The sequence below is a fragment of the Tiliqua scincoides genome, chromosome 8 (genome assembly GCF_035046505.1).
Source record: "Tiliqua scincoides isolate rTilSci1 chromosome 8, rTilSci1.hap2, whole genome shotgun sequence".
NCBI lineage: Eukaryota > Metazoa > Chordata > Lepidosauria > Squamata > Scincidae > Tiliqua > Tiliqua scincoides.
Genome location: NC_089828.1, coordinates 60,102,505 through 60,121,111, shown reverse-complemented (window position 1 = coordinate 60,121,111; position 18,607 = coordinate 60,102,505). Strand labels below are relative to the sequence as shown.

Sequence of the window (18,607 nt, the reverse complement as noted above, 5' to 3'; positions counted from 1 at the left end):
ACCCCACATCAGCCCTTTCTCCGCTTGTGGTGGTTCTGTCTCATGTGCCTCCCTCCCCCCTTCCTCTTATCCTCACAACCACTCTGAGAGGTAGCTGGCCCGAGAAGGAGCCTGGGGAGCCTTGTGTGGGTGGCTGTCTCCCGGGCCGGGCTCTCACACTCACCGCTCGCCATGCCGGGCTGGTGTCCACCCCTTCCTTGTGCTCTTCTGGACTCGGTTCCAGATGCCAGTTTTCTTGCCTTGTGCCAGTTTTGGTGCCTTAAGACACAGCAGCAGAGCCAGCCTGCTCAGGAGGACTGGCAAAGCCCCCTGGCGGCCTCTCAGGGTCACAGGCCTTGGGACAGTAGCCCCCTCCCTCCCTCCCTCCCTCCCGCTCACAGCTTCTGCCTCTTCCACAGCTTCCTGCTCCACATGGGGACAGGGTCATAACCGGACACTTGCTCAGTTCGCCGGGGCCAGTTCCCTGTGGCACTGGCGGGAGGAGGGCTCTTTAAAGATGAACTAGTTGTAGAAGTCCCAGCTGAGAGCAGGAGACATTCTGGTGGGGACTCCTCTGGGACTCCCGGTCAGTGCTCTGCCTGGAAGCTGCCTGAGCACTCGCAGCCTCCCACTGCCCGCTTGGGGCTGTCCTGGAGGGAGTGGGACTGTCCCTTTCAAGGGTGCGGCTGGTGAGAAAACCGGCAGGGGACGCGTCTCAGAGGCCCGCTGTTCCCTCCTCCGGCTCAGGCTGTCTGCAGAAACTCCTTCCAATGCCTGACAAGGCCGGACATCACGAAGGTGGAGCTCCTGCGGGACGTGGAGAGCAAGCAGGACCTGATTGTCCGCCTGGTGGCGCATGACATCAGCAACCCCTACCACCGGGTGCGGTCTCTGGAGGAGCCAGACGGCGAGGAGCTGGTGCTGCGGGAGGACCGCTCCTTCTTCTTCGAGGTCCCTTCCGTCGTGGCGGCCCCCGAGGAAGGCAGAGTGCCTGAGGTAAGCAAAGGGCTGGGAAGGAAGAGCCTGTGTGGCATGTCCTATGCCCCCTCCGGCCAAGGGAGGCCTGCCAAGGCAGGGCTTCAGGTGGCTTTGCAGTGCCTGGGGAGAGTGCCTGCAAAGTCCCCCCAGGCCCAGCATCTCCAGGTGAAAAGGGTAGGAGGCAGTCGGGCTGGAAGGGCCTCTCCCTACCCAAGAGCCTGGCCCCTGCTTCTCGGCTGAAAGCAGCTTCCTTCCGCATCTCCAGAAGGCACCACGAGGGCTGAGCTGCAGGTGGTGGCCAGAGCAGGCAGGTGCTTGAACAGCTGTGTGGGAAGCTTTGCAAGCAGGGCCTGTCTGCGACCCACTGGTGAGCAGCCAGGAGTTGAAAGACATTTGCTCTCTGGCCAGGCAGGAGGTGCAGGAGCCAGCAGGACTCAGTGGGGAAGAGCGGAGAGTGGTTCTTGGGCCCAGGAGAGCCCCTTCAGAGGAGCAGCGGCTTCGGGGGCTGGAGGCGTGCTAGCCACGTGCTATTCATTGCCATACTGAGACAATGGCATACCCAGGGGGTAGTGGAGGCAAATGCTCCAGGTGCCAGGGTTGGGGGTTGTCGCCGTGATTCACTCCCCCCACCACTGGTTCTTTTGCGCGGTCGGGAACTCTGCTGACTGTAGCTGCAGGAGCGCAACCGCCATCGGCATGCTTCTGGGCCTCTGAGAGCCGCCCTCCTCTCTTCCCCTTTCTTTAAAGACGAGGAGAGGGGGCGGCCCTCTGATCGGTGGGGAACCACCCCGATAGAGGCTGCGCTCCTGCAGTCACTGTTGGTGTGGTTCCCAACTGTGTTTGAGGGCCACCCTCCTCCCCTTTAAAGAAGGCAGAGGAGAAGAGGGCAGCCCTCAGAATGGCCAGGTAGCCAGCCAGAAGCCAGAAGCGGTGCTTGGCTGCTCTGATTTTGGACAAGGTGCCCGCCACTTCTAGCTCCGATGGGACCTTTCGCACCGCTGCTAAGCAGCGCAAAAGGCTCCATTGAAACTTTTTGGTGCTGCTTGAAGCGGCACCCAGTAGGCAAGCACCACTTCCTGTAGTGCCAAGAAGCTCCAATGGAGCCTTTGCGCCACTCAGCAGAGGTGCAAAAGGCTCCATCGAAGCCTGGGCTGCCTCCTTTCTCCCCCCCCCTTTTCTTAAAGGAGGAAAGGAGGAGGCAGCACAGAATTGCAGTGATGTCTTCAGTGCAGTGATGGGGGGGGGGGCTGTGGCAGGGAAATTGCCAGGACTACCAGTGTGCTGAGATTCGTCCAGAGCAGTCAGTGTGGACAACGCCTACTGTCTTCGTCTGAATTCTCACTTCCCCTCCTCCTGGTGTTGCACACACTCTGGGAACTCTCCTGAGTCCTGAGTCCTGGGCCATGCCAGAAGGTCGGGGGGGGGGATCCAGGGGGTCATGGGAGGGCCCCACCTTTTCTTAGAACTGCAAGGTGGTTGCAACGTGGAGAGCAGGTAGCCAAGCATCACAGCAGGCTTAAGTCTTCCATAAGCCTAAATCATCCCCCCACCTCAGTCTGTTTACATCTCAGAGCAACAGGAAGGACCCCCGAGTCATTTTTCACTGTCCCTCTGTTCACTTCCGTGCTACAGGCAGATAATTCACAAGAACTTGTGTACCCACAAATATCCATGATGGTTGCAATGCAGCATGAATGTGCTTCATAGCTTCTCCCCCCTCCCCCCCAAAAAATCCCATTTCTAAACAAGAGCACATCATATGTGTGTCGGATTCAACACATTACAACACCAGCATTTAGTTTCTTTTAACTGGAGGCCCTTTACAGACGATACTGCTGTCCAGAATGCCCTTTTGTTATGCAAGCAGGTCTAAGCCTTCCAGGAATCCAGAATATGTTGCTTAGAGTCTAAGGATTTGAGTGACATCAAATAATGTTTGATTATTAATCAAACATTATAACATAATTATTAATGTTATAAACAAATCTCGGAGGCTTCTTTTTCCTTGTTGACCCTCAAAGAGCTTCTATCAGCAAAGGGGTTTCAGAAGCAGATGAAGTTGCTGGGCTGGATGAGTCAGTTTGTGGCGCGTGTCTGGCCAGAGGTCGCCCAGGGAACTTTGCACCCAAGCAGAGACTTGAACCCAGGTCTCCTCGGCCCAGTCTTCTTGATTCACTGCAAGACACTCAGGACACAGTCCTAACCCACTTTCCAGCACCGACATCAGGGCAATGCATCTCTGAGGTAAGGGAACAAACATTGCCTAACCTTGAGGAGACCACTGTGACTGCCCCCCAACTGCAAGATGCAGCACATGCCCCTCTGGCACAGCTTTGTCAGTGCTGGAAAGTGGGTTAGGCTTGCGTTCAGATCTTTACCAGCAGGTCCTGATCCACATTCTGCCACCTGGTCCAATCTCTTTCACAGCCCCACCCTACCCTTTCCCCCACTATAGCTGGAAGCCAGTCCAGGACAGCACTCTGCATGCTATGGTGGGGAGGGGGTGGTGTTCTCACAAAAACCCTGGACTGCCGACAAGCGGACTTCCCTCAGATGAGGAGGCTGGTTAGAAGGAGGTTGAAAGGGAAGGTAAAAAGAGTCCAGTCTTTACAGAGAGCAGGGAGGTTGCTCAAATCAACAGTAATAGAGGCCCAGCAGAACTGTATACCGCAAAGGAAGAAGGGCTCCACTAAATCCAGGAGGTGCCCGCATGGCTAACCAGCCAAGTTAGAGAGGCTGTAAAGGGCAAGGAAGCTTCCTTCCGTAAATGGAAGTCTTGCCCTAATGAGGAGAATAAAAAGGAACATAAACTGTGGCAAAAGAAATGTAAGAAGGTGATACGGGAGGCCAAGCGAGACTATGAGGAACGCATGGCCAGCAACATTAAGGGGAATAATAAAAGCTTCTTCAAATATGTTAGAAGCAGGAAGCCCGCCAGAGAAGCGGTTGGCCCTCTGGATGGTGAGGGAGGGAAAGGGGAAGTAAAAGGAGACTTAGAGATGGCAGAGAAATTGAATGAGTTCTTTGCATCTGTCTTCACGGCAGAAGACCTCGGGCAGATACCGCTGCCCGAACGGCCCCTCCTGACCGAGGAGTTAAGTCAGATAGAGGTTAAAAGAGATCTTTCAAACCTCATTGATAAATTAAAGATCAATAAGTCACCGGGCCCGGATGGCATCCACCCAAGAGTTATTAAGGAATTAAGAATGAAGTTGAAGTGAAGTGAGACACTTGGCCAACAGTCTGAGGCTAAGAGGCAAAGAAGGAAGGCCCATAGCCAGGGAGACAGACCAGGGACAGACTGCACTTGCTCCCGGTGCGGAAGGGATTGTCACTCCCGGATTGGCCTTTTCAGCCACACTAGACACTGTTCCAGAACCACCTTTCAGAGCGCGATACCATAGTCTTTTGAGACTGAAGGTTGCCAACTATCTAAGAATGAAGTTGCTGATCTCTTGACTAAAATATGCAACTTGTCCCTCAAAACGGCCACAGTGCCAGAGGATTGGAGGATAGCAAATGTCATACCAATCTTTAAAAAGGGAAAGAGGGGGGACCTGGGAAGGTATAGGCCAGTCAGCCTAACATCTATAACTGGGTAAGATGGTGGAATGCCTCATCAAAGATAGAATCTCAAAACACACAGACGAACAGGCCTTGCTGAGGGAGAATCAACCTGGCTTCTGTAAGGGTAAGTCTTGCCTCACAAACCTTTTAGAATTCTTTGAAAAGGTCAACAGGCATGTGGATGTGGGAGAACCCGTGGGCATTATATATCTGAACTTTCAGAAGGCGTTCGACACGGTCCCTCACCAAAGGCTACTGAAAAAACTCCACAGTCAGGGAATTAGAGAGCAGGTCCTCTCCTGGTTTGAGACCTGGTTGAAGACCAGGAAACAGAGAGTGGGTGTCAATGGGAAATTTTCACGATGGAGAGAGGTGAAAAGCGGTGTGCCCCAAGGATCTGTCCTGGGACCAGTGCTTTTCAACCTCTTCATAAATGACCTGGAGACAGGGGTGAGCAGTGAGGTGGCTAAGTTTGCAGACGACACCAAACTTTTACAAGTGCTGAAGACCAGAAGTGATTGTGAGGAGCTCCAGAAGGATCTCTCCAAACTGGCAGAATGGGCAGCAAAATGGCAGATGCGCTTCAATGTCAGTAAGTGTAAGGTCATGCACATTGGGGCAAAAAATCAAAACTTCACATATAGGCTAATGGGTTCTGAACTGTCTGTGACAGATCAGGAGAGAGATCTTGGGGTGGTGGTGGACAGGTCGATGAAAGTGTCGACCCAATGTGCAGCAGCAGTAAAGAAGGCCAATTCTATGTTTGGTATCATTAGAAAAGGTATTGAGAACAAAATGGCTAATATTATAATGCCGTTGTACAAATCGATGGTAAGGCCACACCTGGAATATTGTGTCCAGTTCTGGTCACTGCCTCTCAAAAAAGACATAGTGGAAATGGAAAAGGTGCAAAAGAGAGCGACTAAGATGATTACTGGGCTGGGGCACCTTCCTTATGAGGAAAGGCTACGGCGTTTGGGCCTCTTCAGCCTAGAAAAGAGACGCCTGAGGGGGGACATGATTGAGACATACAAAATTATGCAGGGGATGGACAGAGTGGGTAGAGAGATGCTCTTTACACTCTCACATAACACCAGAACCAGAGGACATCCACTAAAATTGAGTGTTGGGAGAGTTAGGACAGACAAAAGAAAATATTTCTTTACTCAGCGTGTGGTTGGTCTGTGGAACTCCTTGCCACAGGATGTGGTGATGGCGACTGGCCTGGGCACCTTTAAAAGGGGATTGGACAAGTTTCTGGAGGAAAAATCCATTACAGTTACAAGCCATGATGTGTATGTGCAACCTCCCCATTTCAGAAATGGGCTATGTCAGATGCAAGGGAGGGCACCAGGATGAGCTCTCTTGTTATCTGGTGTGCTCCCTGGGGCATTTGGTGGGCGGCTGTGAGATACAGGAAGCTGGACTAGATGGGCCTATGGCCTGATCCAGTGGGGCTGTTCTTATGTTCTTAACTACAATTCCCAGGAAGCCTTGCAGGTCTCTTGTTATCTGGTGTGCTCCCTGGGGCATTTGGTGGGCGACTGTGAGATACAGGAAGCTGGACTAGATGGGCCTATGGCCTGATCCAGTAGGGCTGTTCTTATGTTCTTAGGAGGCTTGGGAGAGGTAAGGGGAAACATTTTTTGTTACCGCTCTGCAAGACCACAATTGCCAATGGGTCTCCTCAGGTGTGCCAGCTCTTCAGCTGGTCTTTAGCTAGCGCAAGATGAAAGAGACAAAGGCCGTATGTGTTAAGGTTATGTTTGTATGGGATGGTTGGTGTAGGATCCCTGCTTTGTCCCAATGTGAGCAGGTTGCAAGAAAAACAGCGAATACAGCAGAGTACTTTCAGCAGATGTATTAGAGGAAGGGATATCACAAGTAGAGTAGTCGGTTAGCAGTCCAAGAGTCAGCACGAAGAGCAGTCAATCCAAGTATAACAAATCCAAATCAGTTTCCAACAATACACAGTCAAAGGTTCAGTCCCTAAGTCACTGTACTGTATTGGCAACCTTCAGTCTCGAAAGACTATGGTATCGCGCTCTGAAAGGTGGTTCTGGCACAGCGTCTAGTGTGGCTGAAAAGGCCAACATATACATGCAGTATCCAGCCTCCTCAGTCACTGGCAGCGGTTCCACAGTTATCTCCAACTACTCCCCACTGCTGCACTGGAAGCTCCGACAGACTAACCTTATGTAGTCAGCTTAGCCAATCAGCGCTGGCTCGGTCACACCCAGGGTGCCTGCTGGTTCTGCTGACTCCGCAATCTGCACCTGCTCCCTGAACCAGCTTGTAAGCTGTGGTTCTGCTTCCCTCAGAACTCGAAGCTGACAGTATGCTGCCTGGCTGGTTCTGGAGGCAATGGCATCCAGTGCAAGTTGCTCATGCAGGTGCCACCTCCAATACACCCCTAGCCCTTCCCCATGACCCCCACCCCCACCCCGCTTATCAGTGTCAGCAGGACTCCTCTTTGCCACCACTGTGTGTTGCCTTCTCCCCACTGCCTGTGACAGTAGCTAAGAAGCACAGGCTACGTGCGCTTGTGAACTGGCGTTTATGATGCTGGAAGCGTACGCTGCCACCAGAACCCTAGTTCTGGCAGTGGTAGCGCCACGTAGGATTGGGCCGCTAGGCTGCCCTGCAGCTGTTCCTCTCTGCCTTGAGACAGCCACAGACTGAGGCCTCCTTGGCATCTTCCACCCCTGCCCAGCCTGAACCAGAGAGCTGTGATGCCCCAAGCACGCTCACCACTTTGCAGCCTTGGGTTGCTCCGAACTGCGGCTTCTACCACCTACAGCTGTGGGTGGCAAATGGCCTGGCAGGCACCTGAGCAGCCCAGCCCAGCCCAGTGCAGCTGCCTTGAGGTGCCCCTTCATTTCCCTGCACTCCCACAGCAGCCCCCCAGCGAGCCTCACCTGCCCAAGGCCTCCAGCAGCACCAGCCGGAAACGGAGCCTCTCCCTGAGCAAGTGTTGCCCAGCCCTGACCTCCTCCAGCACCACCACTGGCCTGGCCCTCAAGGGGAAGCCCAGCCTGCCACCCCTGCCGCAGATTGAGGTCACCTCTCTGAGCCGGACACCGTCCACCAGGGACAAGGAGGCCACGGTAAGCTGTGCTGCAGGGCAGTGGGTTGGCTCCCTGGCAACAGCTGTCTGTCAGGGTGACCCTTTCGGTGGCCTTTGGCCTGCCTGTCACTGTGGCTGTCTTTGGTCACAGCAAGCAGCAGGAAGTGGCGCCTTTCTCCTGCCTGCAGTGCTGCCTCTGAGTCCATGGGTGGGAACTGACAGCAGCCACTGGCAGATGGGGCCCCGAGGAAGGGGCTCATCCTCACGCCAAGTCCTGTGGCAGGGTGTGTGGTGCCCAGAGTGCCACATGGCGCTCCCAGTGTGGGTGCACCACAGGTCCACGTGGGCTTTGTTGCGCCTCATTCTTTGGCGGTCCCCGTAGGTGCTCACAACAGAAGGCGCAAGCGTTCCATCACCTGTCAAGGTGGCCGACCGTTCATGGAAGGGGGGGGTCACCCTGCATTGCCCTCCTTGAGCCAGTTCACATAAGTCAGTCCCAGCCCCAGGGATTTTCTTTGCTGGTCGGTCCCTGTCATTGGGTGCTGATGATGCTTCCTCTTTCAGCCTGCCTCACAGGCCTCGCCAGCCACCTCTGTCACTGCCCAGCCGGCACAGACTAGCTCCTGGACTGAGGTGCCCCCAGCACTGACCACGGAGAGGTAAGTAAGGGCTGGAGCGTGCCTGGCATCACTGCTGCCTATTCTCAGGAGCAGACCCTCTTGATCCAGGCCTGGGCTGACCCCCACTGGTTTTCATGGGAGAGGAGAAGCCCAGGGCAGCTGGGGGGCTGCAAATGGAGGGGAGGTGCAGTGCGGTCCCTTCAGTGCCAGGTGCTCTGGGGCCACCGAGATTGGAAGAGTAGGCACAGTGGATCTCGCGGTGTAGGCAGATGTGCGAACAGCATGGTTAGGAAGTGTGCTTGCCGGCTGTGCCCAGACCGTTGATTCATGTGTGATTGATATGTTTGTTCATTATAATCTTTTTATTCTCCTCCACAACAGCTATTAATAATTAGATAAAATTATAGGCATTAAAATCCAGCAGCTGAATTGGGGTAAAGACACGAGTGTGAACACAGACCGGCCTTTGCCAGGTGGGGACTTGCTCCAGGGTGTAGGTTCCTGTGGGCTCTGGGCCCCCCCTTTGGGGTTGGTGACAGCAGAGTGTAGCGATGAGGGCTGTGCCAGAGGCCCCATGGAAAATGGGGGCCTTGAGGGAGAGGTTTGGAGGTAGGAAGGGGGCCACCCTACATGCAGGAGGTCCAAGGGAACCTCAGGGCTGCCCCGGACCACTCACCAGTCTTGGCCCTCTTTCCTTTGCAGTGAGGAGCCTGAGAAGACACTGGAAGAAGGTGACTGTGCGAGCCCTGCCTGGGGGTGGGGACTGAGGCGCACTCTCGGTGTCAAGGGACTGCTGGGTGCATGTCTCTTAAAGAGGGGCCCCCTCTGGAGCAGCCTTGCTGTTCACTTGCGTCCCTGAGGCAGGTGGCTGTGTGGACAGAGGAGCCCAGGACTGCTTTGCTGGAGTGACAGAGGGGGGCGTCCCCACACCCTGGGCACATAATGAACTGTTCCCCTCCCCCCTTTTTCTCCAGCTGCGGTCGACATGCATCTCACCCGTGACACAGAGACCATGTCAGGCCCCTTCGAGGTAAAGGGATTTTGATTTTCAGTTGCTGTGGCCCAGCAAAGAGGGACAAACACGGGCACAAGAACATCAGACGAGCCCTTCAGGTGGCAGGATCGGGCCCAAAGGGCCCCCTTCCCAGTCCAGCATCCTGGCTCCCACGGTGGCCCCCGTGGGGAGCCTGCAAGCAGGGCATGAACAGAGGAGCCTGGAACTGCTTGGGCTCTCCTGCTGCTTGTTCCCAGCCACGGCTTCTCTGAAGCACACTGCCCCTGTGTACAGAAGCTCCGTTTTAACTGCTTGACTGTACTGGACCAAAGTGAGTCTGTGGGGCCCCTTCCGGCCTGCTACACTAGCCCATCAGTTCCAGCCACGGCTGCCTTGGTAATTCAGAGGCAGCCTGTTAACGGAGCCTGGAGGTGGTGCTCAGTCACCTTGCACACTGGCCGGGAACAGACCTCTGGGCAGCTACAAATCTGTCTGAGCCCCCTAGAAAGCCATCAAAACCAGTGGCAGGAGGCATCACATCTCATGGCTGTGCTCTGACGCAGGGCAAGGTGGCTTCCTCTGGAAGGAAGCGTCTGCCTGGTCCCCTGCGAGCACGGCTGGCAAGGTCTGCTGTTCCTGGCACCAACAGGGCTTTCTGGGCACAGTGGTGGGCCGGCTACTGTGTCTGGGGGGGGGAAGGGGCTCCCATGATCCACAGGCTGTTCTTATCCCTCTGCAGATCACCTCGGTTTATCAGGACAAAAAAGTGAAGGATGCCATGTCAGGAGACACCACAGGTTGGTGGCCTGCCCCCCCCATCCACCCCCTTTCTTTAGTGCTGACCCAAGGCAGGAAGTGCCGCCCTCCTTCGTGGGGGCAAAGGTGACAGGGTGGAAGTCCAGGCTGGGTGACTTGGCCCAGAATAAGCAGCACTTCCCAGTGCAGCACTAATTCCAGATTCTTGTTCTGCCGCTGGACAAGTCACTGCATTGGGTGAGCCTCCTTCTCATCTGGGTGCACTCAGCATCCAGCAACCGGGGGGGGGGGGCGTATGTGCTCCTTGGGGAGGGAAACAGTCTGAAAGGCAAGCCCTGGGACTAGCAGAGCGAAGTGCAAAGTGCTCACTCCTGTGCAGAAAAAGGCATCCCTCCGCCACCAGTGGCCTTGCTGTGGTGTTAATGTGGACTAGAATCACAGCAACTGGAATTCATGAAAGGAGGTGGGCAAGAAAAAGCCCAACAGCCCAGCCCATCCCCGGGCATTGGAGTGGCAAGCCTTGCTTTCAGAACTTGTGTCTTTTGGGGGCTGCAAAGTAGAAAGCCGCAGGACTTTCCATAACAACTGATGCCATAAAAGACGCTGAAGATTTCAAGGGTTATTCAATCCTAGACCTTCAACCTGGTTTGCATCCAGAGGAGTCATGGGGTGGGGGGTGGGGGTCTGGAACATGCTGCTTCTGCTCTCGTGGTCTCACTAGTTGCTTCTGGCCATCAGTCACCCCTGCTGTGCTGAGCCCCCCCCCCACATCAAGGAGGGCACTTTCGTCACACAGGTAGCAAGAATCGGCCACAGTTTGCTCCCCAGAAGCGTGGCAGCCCCCAGGCCAGCTAGTGATGCGCAGCATTCCAGTGTGCACAGCTGAGAAAGGAGTGGGGGCTGGAACCCGTTTGGGAGGGGCACAGCTCCTGGTCTGTGGGCAGGCAGAGGCACAACCGCAGGGGACAGCTCGTGTTGGGCTGCCCTTCATTTAACCCCTTGGAGCAGGAGCACTGATGAGGGCACACCCTCATGCGGGGCCCTGATGTACACTCTGTTGGCCTCCGCAGAAGATGAGGAAGGAGAGGGCGGGAAGGTCGTCAAGTCCACCAGCTCAGAGGCCCCCGTGCCCACCCAGCACCGGTCGTCGGTCCTGGAGAAAGTCTCCAGCGCTTTGTCCAGAGTCTTCTCACGCACCTCCACGAGCAGCCTGACCAAAAGTGCACCCGCTCCAGACTAAGAGTCTGGGGATTCCCTTTCATGTAAGAGATTCTTCTTTGTGTATCTGAGAGAATAAATATTTTCATCACAAGTAAGGACTGGCTGTCATCACTCGCACAGCAAGGCGGGTTCCCAGGTTGGCACTCTTGGAACTGGTGGACTCTGTTCCCTGTGCCTGCTGGACGCCGTGGCCAGAGTGGGGGTGCTCCACCCCCTCTCATGGGGCATGTCTCAACACTGATCGAGTGTGTCTGGTGCGCATATGCAAGCCAGCCTCCAACAGATCAGCGGGTGCCAACATTTCCCCACCTGTTCACAGCCAGCGACAGATCTGCAAGTCTCCAGGTGAAATAATGTCTTCTCCAGAACTGTGTCCAGACATTTCTGCTCCAGCACCACCCTTGTGCACCTGTTCTTGGGGACCAGAAGAGAAAGGGATAAACACGCGGTCTCCCCAACTGTCTGGCCTGGAGGAGCTCCAGCAGGTCCCATCTGGTTGCCAACAAAGCTTGGTGTATGAACCGGGCCCAAATCCAGGGAATGAGGCTGAACAGGGCCAGATTAAAACCCATTTTTGCCCAGCCCACAGCTGTATATATCTGGTCCCTGTTGCATATACAGGTAGAAATAGCTTAATCTGGTAGCACAGGTAGCGTATGCAACGGGCCCACAGCTGTCTCCAGCGAAATCTGCAGCTCATGCTCTGATAACCCTGCTATTCACGTGTCAAGGGAGCAGCTGCACGGTTTGTACTCAAGAGTAACATGACACGAGCAAACAATTCCCAATTTAACTTTGCTGCGGACACAACCATTGGTGTCTCAGTGCTGGATGTTGCAAATGTGCCACAAAAGCATGTGGCGACAGTGGGGTGCACAAGGCATGCACGGCATGAAGACCCGCCCCAGCTTGCCGGAGAAGTGTGCACACTGGCACAAGTAAGTGCTCCAAGGGAGGGCAGAACAGGGTGGGCAGTTCAGGAAGGGTGGCAGCATAAATAAGTTTTGTGTATTGTACATATTTGTGTATTTTTTAAAATTTAGCACACACACACACCCCATAACGTATGTGACAGGCTGAGCCTGGCCCTGGGGCTGGACTGCTCTGGGTTTCAGCACAAACTCTAAGCACTGGCTGAACATTCCTTCCAGACAGTCACTCTGCAGTGAGCCTGGCCACCTCGTACAGCTGGGGCTCTCCACGGCTGCAAGTCTCAGCAGAGATTGGGCAGCCACTCACCGGGCTGTGGCAGTGGTGGGCAGCCTGTGTTGGCAGGGGCTGGACGATGTCGTTGCAGGTCCCTCCTACAGCCTGTGCGTCTGTGAAGGCCCTGGGCAGACAGCCTCCCAGACCCAAACTGCCAGCCAGTGTTCACGCTGGAGCATGTCTAAGGTGATGGCGCTGCTGCTGGGTTTGGCACCATGCCAGTGTGTGTGTGTCTGGGGTTTTGGAAGCGACCGGAGCCCAGGGAGGGCATTAAGTGTCCAAGGTGAAGCTGCATTTAACTCTGGGCCAGATGGCACCTCCTGCCCCAAGGGAGGCCCTGAGAGGGGCAGTGCCAGTCCCACTCCTAACATGCTGCGGGTAAAGCTTTCCTCTCACCTCCGGCTTGCACAAGGCTTGCCTCCAGTCAGAGCACCCCTCCCCCCCCACCTGGGAATGCCCACAACCTTCCTTCTACAGCTCCACAAGAGGTGGGGGAGCATGTCAAAGGGGCTCTGCCAGAGGGCCACTTCCTTCCAGACAACCTTGGATGGCTCTGTCTGCTGCCTCCACACCTGCCCGTTCCTCTGACCGATAAACCAACCATCAAGGCCTGAGGGGGATGGTAGACCCCCCCCCGGGTAGGGTCACTTTCCCTCACTTGTCCTGTAGGTGTTGAGACCACCCTCCCTGCCTGCCTCCAGTGGAGACAGCCACTGTTGAGGCCAGTGCTGCTCCCAGGGTGCCCGTGAGTGGGATCTTAGCAGGTGCTGGCACCAGCTGGACAGGGCCAAAGTCTGCTTGCTGTGTGCGGGGGACGGGCTCTCCCAAACATGCCAGGAAGTAAAGCTGTTGGGGTGGAACACCTGAGCGGAAAATGGATGTTTCCCTTGACATCAGAATAAGCAGACCAGTGGGGGGGGGGCGGCTTCAGCCACTGCAGCCAGAGTCCACCCAAGGCTTCTGCTGCCAGGGCAAAGGACAAGAAGGTGCCCTTCCCCAGGCACTGCCAGGTCTCTGAGGCCTGGCTGTTTCCATGGCACCCTGCCTCCCCCACCCCAAAGCAGGTGGGTCACATGATTACAGCCCAGGCAAAACTCCAAGCTCCCAAAACCCAGGTAGGGATGTTTGTGGTATTCTGGACCATCATATCCTCAATAACTCCAAATAAACCCCTCTGGCAAGGGCTGCCGGGGGGGGGGGGGGCTGATGGTGCCACTTTGCATGCCTACTCAGATGTAGGGGCCACGATGCTCAACAGGGCTTACTCCCAGGCAAGCGTTAGAGGACAGCACCCTTCACGTGCATAGGGGAGACATGTTCACACCAACAGCGCTCCTACCACCTCCTCCAAAGGCAAGCACAGGGACAGGCAGAGCACTAAGCGTGAGCTGCTGCTGCATAATGGCTGGTCCCCGAGTGGGGGGGGAGGGGAGGCACAGTGCAGGCCTTGAGAGATGCAGGTGCCTGGTGAGAAGTCGACTGTGCAGCTTTATTGCTCCTGCAGCTCCGCTCCCAGGGCTGCCTGCAATCGCAGCTGTGGGGCACACTGGGACATCCCCGCAGTCACCACACTTCCTGCTTTAGCAGGGTGGCAAGGAAGGAGCTGGGTCAGTGCTGTTCCTGCACCCCCTTTCCTCTTAGAGGAGTGTGTGAATGTGGAATGTGAAAGGCACCACGTCCTCCCACAATGCCCACGGGCACTGGGCCCCTTCCCCAGGCGGATGGCCTTTTCGGTGTCCAAGGCAGAGGCCTGCTCTCCTAACTATTTATGTTGGGTGTTGTCACTTCCTGTCCAGACCTCGCCTGGGCAAGAGAGCAGGAAGGGAGCAGCACAGCCCCGGCTGCATTTTGGAGCCTGCCCTTCCAAGGTCTGGAGCTGGAGCCACCTCGGCCGCTTTCTGTGGCATGCTGGCTTGTCCCTTATATGGCATCACGGCTAGGAGGGCCCAGGTGGATCAGGATGTGTGGGGGATGGTAGATGGTCATCCCTTTTGACCAGATGGCCACTGGCAGACCTGCAATTCGTCTACCGTCAGACGCCAGCTCCACAGCCGGCCAAGCAGGCTCTTTCAGTCCATATGTGACATAAGCCCACCCTTCCCTTGGCTGTCATCGTCAAGGCAGCAACGCTCTCTCCCTCCCTGCCCCGAGGGACCAAGACTTTTCCTGCTGGCAGCGCCAAGGCCTGTATTTGATTTCCAGACATCCTCATTCCCACTGCTTGCTCTTCAGGCAGGCCTGGGGCTCCCTTGGTGCCGCCAGATGAAGAACCAGCCAGGAAGCAGAGACCTCCCCTGGTGCCCAGTGGCCAGGCTCCCCAGGGTCTCCTTCCCTCTCTGCTGGGCGAGCTGGAGAGCTTCAGTGGCAGCCATCTTGACAGCAGTGCAGGGGCTGCCACACAGGGAGTGGAGAGCTGTGGGGAGAGGAGGCAGTGTTGGGGCGGGGACAGCTCAGCCCTGCTGCCCACCACACAACCACCAGGGCCATCTGGCATTCTTACCCTATCCCACCCCAGTTCATCCTGGAAATTGGGGGTGGGCTGGGGGTTTGGGAACTCTGGTGGAAAATCCTCCACATCACCCCACATGCTCAGGATTCTTTGCAGGCAGCCAGGTCAGCAAAGTTTGTTCAAGACCCACCCGGCTACGTGACCCAGAGATGCCCGCCAAGAGTTCATTCACCTCCCATTCCCAGAGTAACCTGAGGCCTGCTGCACAAGGCGGTCTCAGGAACGCGCTGGGTTTTCCCAGGACTCTCACCCACAGGAAGCCTCCGTTGGGCTCCTCCACCTCCCCCCCCTCCACTGGCATGCAGGGTTTGCCCCCCACACTCACACTGCAGGAGAGGGTCCAGAGGGTCCTGCTGCCCAAGGCACGGTGCTCCCACCATCTCCAGAAGCGCTCCTTGTGGGAGTAAAGAAGGGAAAGGCTTTGTCTGTCAGGGCCTCCCACCCAGCTTTAGAACAGGGACTGCAAAAGGGGTCAGATGAAAGAGGGGTGGAGCAGGGGGACACCTGAGTCAGAGAGCATCCACCTCAGCATGCCAGCGGCCAGGGCCAAACCACGGGGGAGAGGGCAGTCTGCTTTCATGCCATGCTTGGGGGCCTCACGGATGCATCTGGCTGGCTGGCTGCAGGACTAGGTGGCTCTTTTGGGACTGGTCCTGCAGAGTCTATGACGCCCCAAGAGGCAGAGCCTGCCACACCCAGCAGCTCAAGAGGAGCCAAAGCCGGGCGGGCTGGCCCCCTCTCCTTCCCCCTCCCTGCAAGCATACCTGAGAGCTTGCAAGCTGCCAGTCGGATCCCATCCCAGGCGCAGTGCAGGTAGCTGGGCATCTCCACAGTGAGTGCCTCCAGCAGTGCGGGATCCGTGTGGACCTAGAGATGTTTCAGAAATAAATGTGGCTGCTGGAGGGGCTGCGGCTCCTGCTGAGCAGAGCCTTGGGACAGGGAACAACGGAGGGAGTGATGGTGGGTGGGGAAGGGCCGCTCCTCAGCAGGGTGGGCAGGAGGTCCCTGGCAGCCCACAGCACTTTGGGACAGGCTGCCTGGCAGTGACCAAAGGTGGTGCCGTCGCATTCCCGTCTTGCACACTCACTCACCAGCTGGTGGCAAACCCTGCCCAGCAGGCCAGAGTGCTGCGCTCCAGACACCTCCTTGCATAGCGCCACACTCACATCATTCACGAGATCCTGCAGTCCCAGGAACGGGGCACAGGCGAGGAAGGCAGCGAGGCAGGCCTGGGGGGTGAGAAGGGGGGAGGACTGCTCTGGGGCGTGGCGTGCTGTGGGCCTTCCCACCCGCAACTCTGCAGCAGCCACTCCGCCCTGCCACCTGCAGCCCTCCAAAGCACTCACTAGCCCAGATACGCAAAATCACGCCTTCCAAGAGTACAGGACAACGCAGGGACTTCCCCCACACCACCCCCAGGTCCTACCTCGGCCACGGTGGGGCTTGGATCGCGCAAGTGCAGCAGGAGTGGGGCTAAAGCCTCCCTGGTCCAGGCCTTGCCCTGCTTGTGCGGAGTGGCCTTGGCTAGCTGGCCAAAGAGCTCAAAGGCCGCCGTGCGGACGGCATCGTCTGCCTGCAACAGAGAGGTGCTGAGAGCAGAGCGAGCGTCAGGGAGGAGCCTCCACTGACAGGGACACCCTGCCCAGGAATGTCCCAGATACAAGGGGGAAACTGTACCCAAGCCCAGGGCCGAAAAACAGGGCCAGAGCCAAAGGTGGGGAGTCAGAAGTTTCCTGGGATCTCAGAAAAAGTTTGCATTTTTGCACTGCGTGAAGCCCCAACTCAACTTTTGTGTAAGGCATATAGAGTGTTGCTTTCACCACTGCATGAGGTCTGCATTTGTGGCTGCCTTGACATGCATCCAGCGAGCAGGAAGCCAGGAAGAAGATACCCCAAAGCTCCCTTATTAAACCCAGAAAGCAAGCAGAGCGCAAGGCATCTCTGGTCAGGCCCGTCACAGAGAGTGGGCATCCCACACGCGCTGGAGTGGAAGAAACAAACTGTGCCCAGACATTGGCATTTCGGTTTGTTACCACCTTGTTTGCTTATTTTTGCCAGTCAAATATATTTTCCACACGTGTCGGTTCTCCTGAGCAACAATCAGAGACAGCCAGAGACGAGCCGGGGCAGGTGGAAAGAGAGGAGATGTGGGAATGCCTGTTGCAAAGGGCGGCTGGCTTGGGGGGCCCCCAGCAGGTCTCTGCTGAGACCCTGTGGCTCAAGAGCAGGAGGATCAAAAAGGGAGCAGCCCAAGGGGGGAACTCACGTGCCGGAGATATGCCCGGGCCTGGCCAGCCACAGCCCGGAGATCACGGGGTCTCCCAAGGTGCCCGCACACCTTTCTCAGGGCCCGCAGGCTCTCACAGACCACCTCGGGGTTGGCAGCATCACCTGCCGCTTGGAGCAGAGCGGCCAGCAGAGCTCTGCGTTGCTTCTTCACCTGCAGAGGAGCCAGCCAGCCAGGGTGACCCCTCCATGCCAGACTCTGGCGAGTGCTAGAGCAAAGACAACCCGCAGCTCCTGCCTGGGTGCCCCTCCCTCCCTGTCCCACTGCACCCCAGCACCCCCTCCCTCCCCCAGCGGCATCCACTGATCTCCCCTTCCTTCTGACCCACTGCCAAGCCCTCCTTTCACCCTTTTCTGCTGTTCCAGGCAGGAAGTGGCAAGTGATGGGGGGGGAGTGTCCGCCCGCCTATTGAGCTTCTCTCTTCCTCCCATGATACTAGGACTTGGGGGCTCCTGAGGAAATGGACTGGTGGCAGATTTAGAGCGGACCAAAGGAAAGGCTGCAGGGTTAGTGGTGGAGAACAGGTCTAGCCCACCTTCCCAATAAAAAAAAAAGTAGGGGGAAAGAACAATGAAAGCAGCTATTAAAACAACCAATAAAACAGAAAAAAAGAAAGAATGAGAAGAACAAATAGCTGTAAAATTACATTTTACAACCACCACCAAGTGCCAGGGAGGGCACCCACAGGGCCTCCTCAGGGAGCTTCAGAGGCAGGGCCCCACCACAAAGCGGGGCCCTGACCCTGGCAAAGGGGTGTGTGTCCCTGGCAGGATAGAGAGCAGGGCCTGTGAGGCTCAGTACAAGTTCTGGGCAGACAGAGATGGTCTTGAGGATGATTCAGGGGTGACTCAGCAAGAAGTCATCTTGATGTCTACACACAATGACAGCTCAAATGGAGCCTCCCTATACCTCTACAGTCTACCACTCCGGAGCAGGTGCTGGTCACAAAGCAGCCATGAACAGCCATTCCTTTCCTACCAGAACTCCTTGCTGCTAGGCTGGATGCCAGGCTCCTCTACTGTGGTCATGACGCTTTTACACAAAGGCAGGCATCTGGCACCTGCCCCTCCCCACAGGCTGCAACCGCCCTCCACGCAGTTCTCCCAGGCCTACCTCTTGCGGCGCTCCCTCTGCCACAGTGCCCAGTCCACGCACGGCCAGGGTGCGCAGGGTTGCATTACTGGCGTGGGCTGCAGCCAGCAGTCGTTGCAGGAGGAGGCCCCGCAGCTCTGGCTTATGCAGCAGCGGGTGGCCTGTCAGCTGGGGCAGAAAGGAGGACTGGGAATGTGGCATGGCAAAGGGGGAGCTATGTGGACTGTGGAGCACAGGCAGGCACGGGGTGGGGTGTGCCCACGTCGCCACCCATTCCATTTGTTTTGTAGCTGCCCCTCGCTCTGCGTCTCACCTCTGTGCAGAAGACCAG

At 56.6% G+C, this 18,607-nt stretch overlaps 2 protein-coding genes across 2 annotated transcripts in view; one reads left to right on the top strand and one right to left on the bottom strand.

Annotated features, from left to right (window-relative positions):
• FSIP2 (fibrous sheath interacting protein 2) overlaps positions 1-11,248 on the top strand; it is a 46,935-nt gene extending 35,687 nt beyond the window's left edge. Inside the window, exons 23-29 of the mRNA XM_066636497.1 lie at positions 727-975; positions 7,422-7,631; positions 8,156-8,250; positions 8,914-8,942; positions 9,186-9,241; positions 9,945-10,002; positions 11,032-11,248. Coding sequence (XP_066492594.1) covers positions 727-975; positions 7,422-7,631; positions 8,156-8,250; positions 8,914-8,942; positions 9,186-9,241; positions 9,945-10,002; positions 11,032-11,201 — 867 coding nt within the window. The 3' untranslated portion in view covers positions 11,202-11,248. The remainder of the gene's footprint in view (positions 1-726; positions 976-7,421; positions 7,632-8,155; positions 8,251-8,913; positions 8,943-9,185; positions 9,242-9,944; positions 10,003-11,031) is intronic.
• Positions 11,249-14,601: 3,353 nt separating this feature from the next.
• Positions 14,602-18,477, bottom strand: LOC136659357 (protein maestro-like). The gene is made up of 7 exons (XM_066636496.1): positions 18,298-18,477; positions 17,164-17,337; positions 16,324-16,470; positions 15,989-16,126; positions 15,662-15,764; positions 15,223-15,291; positions 14,602-14,801 (listed from the first exon to the last, which is right to left on the bottom strand). Exons 1-7 carry the CDS (start codon positions 18,475-18,477, stop codon positions 14,617-14,619), a joined length of 996 nt encoding a protein of 331 aa, XP_066492593.1. The 3' UTR covers positions 14,602-14,616.
• Between the last annotated feature and the right edge of the window lie 130 nt (positions 18,478-18,607).

Coding starts and splice junctions, on each gene's coding strand:
- LOC136659357 (XM_066636496.1), bottom strand. CDS start 18,477: ATGCCACATTCCCAGTCCTCCTTTCTGCCCCAGCTGACAGGCCACCCG. Junction 17,338..18,297: donor CAGAGGGAGCGCCGCAAGAG/GTAGGCCTGGGA, acceptor GCTCCTCTGCAG/GTGAAGAAGCAACGCAGAGC. Junction 15,292..15,661: donor GGCAGCTTGCAAGCTCTCAG/GTATGCTTGCAG, acceptor TACTCCCACAAG/GAGCGCTTCTGGAGATGGTG.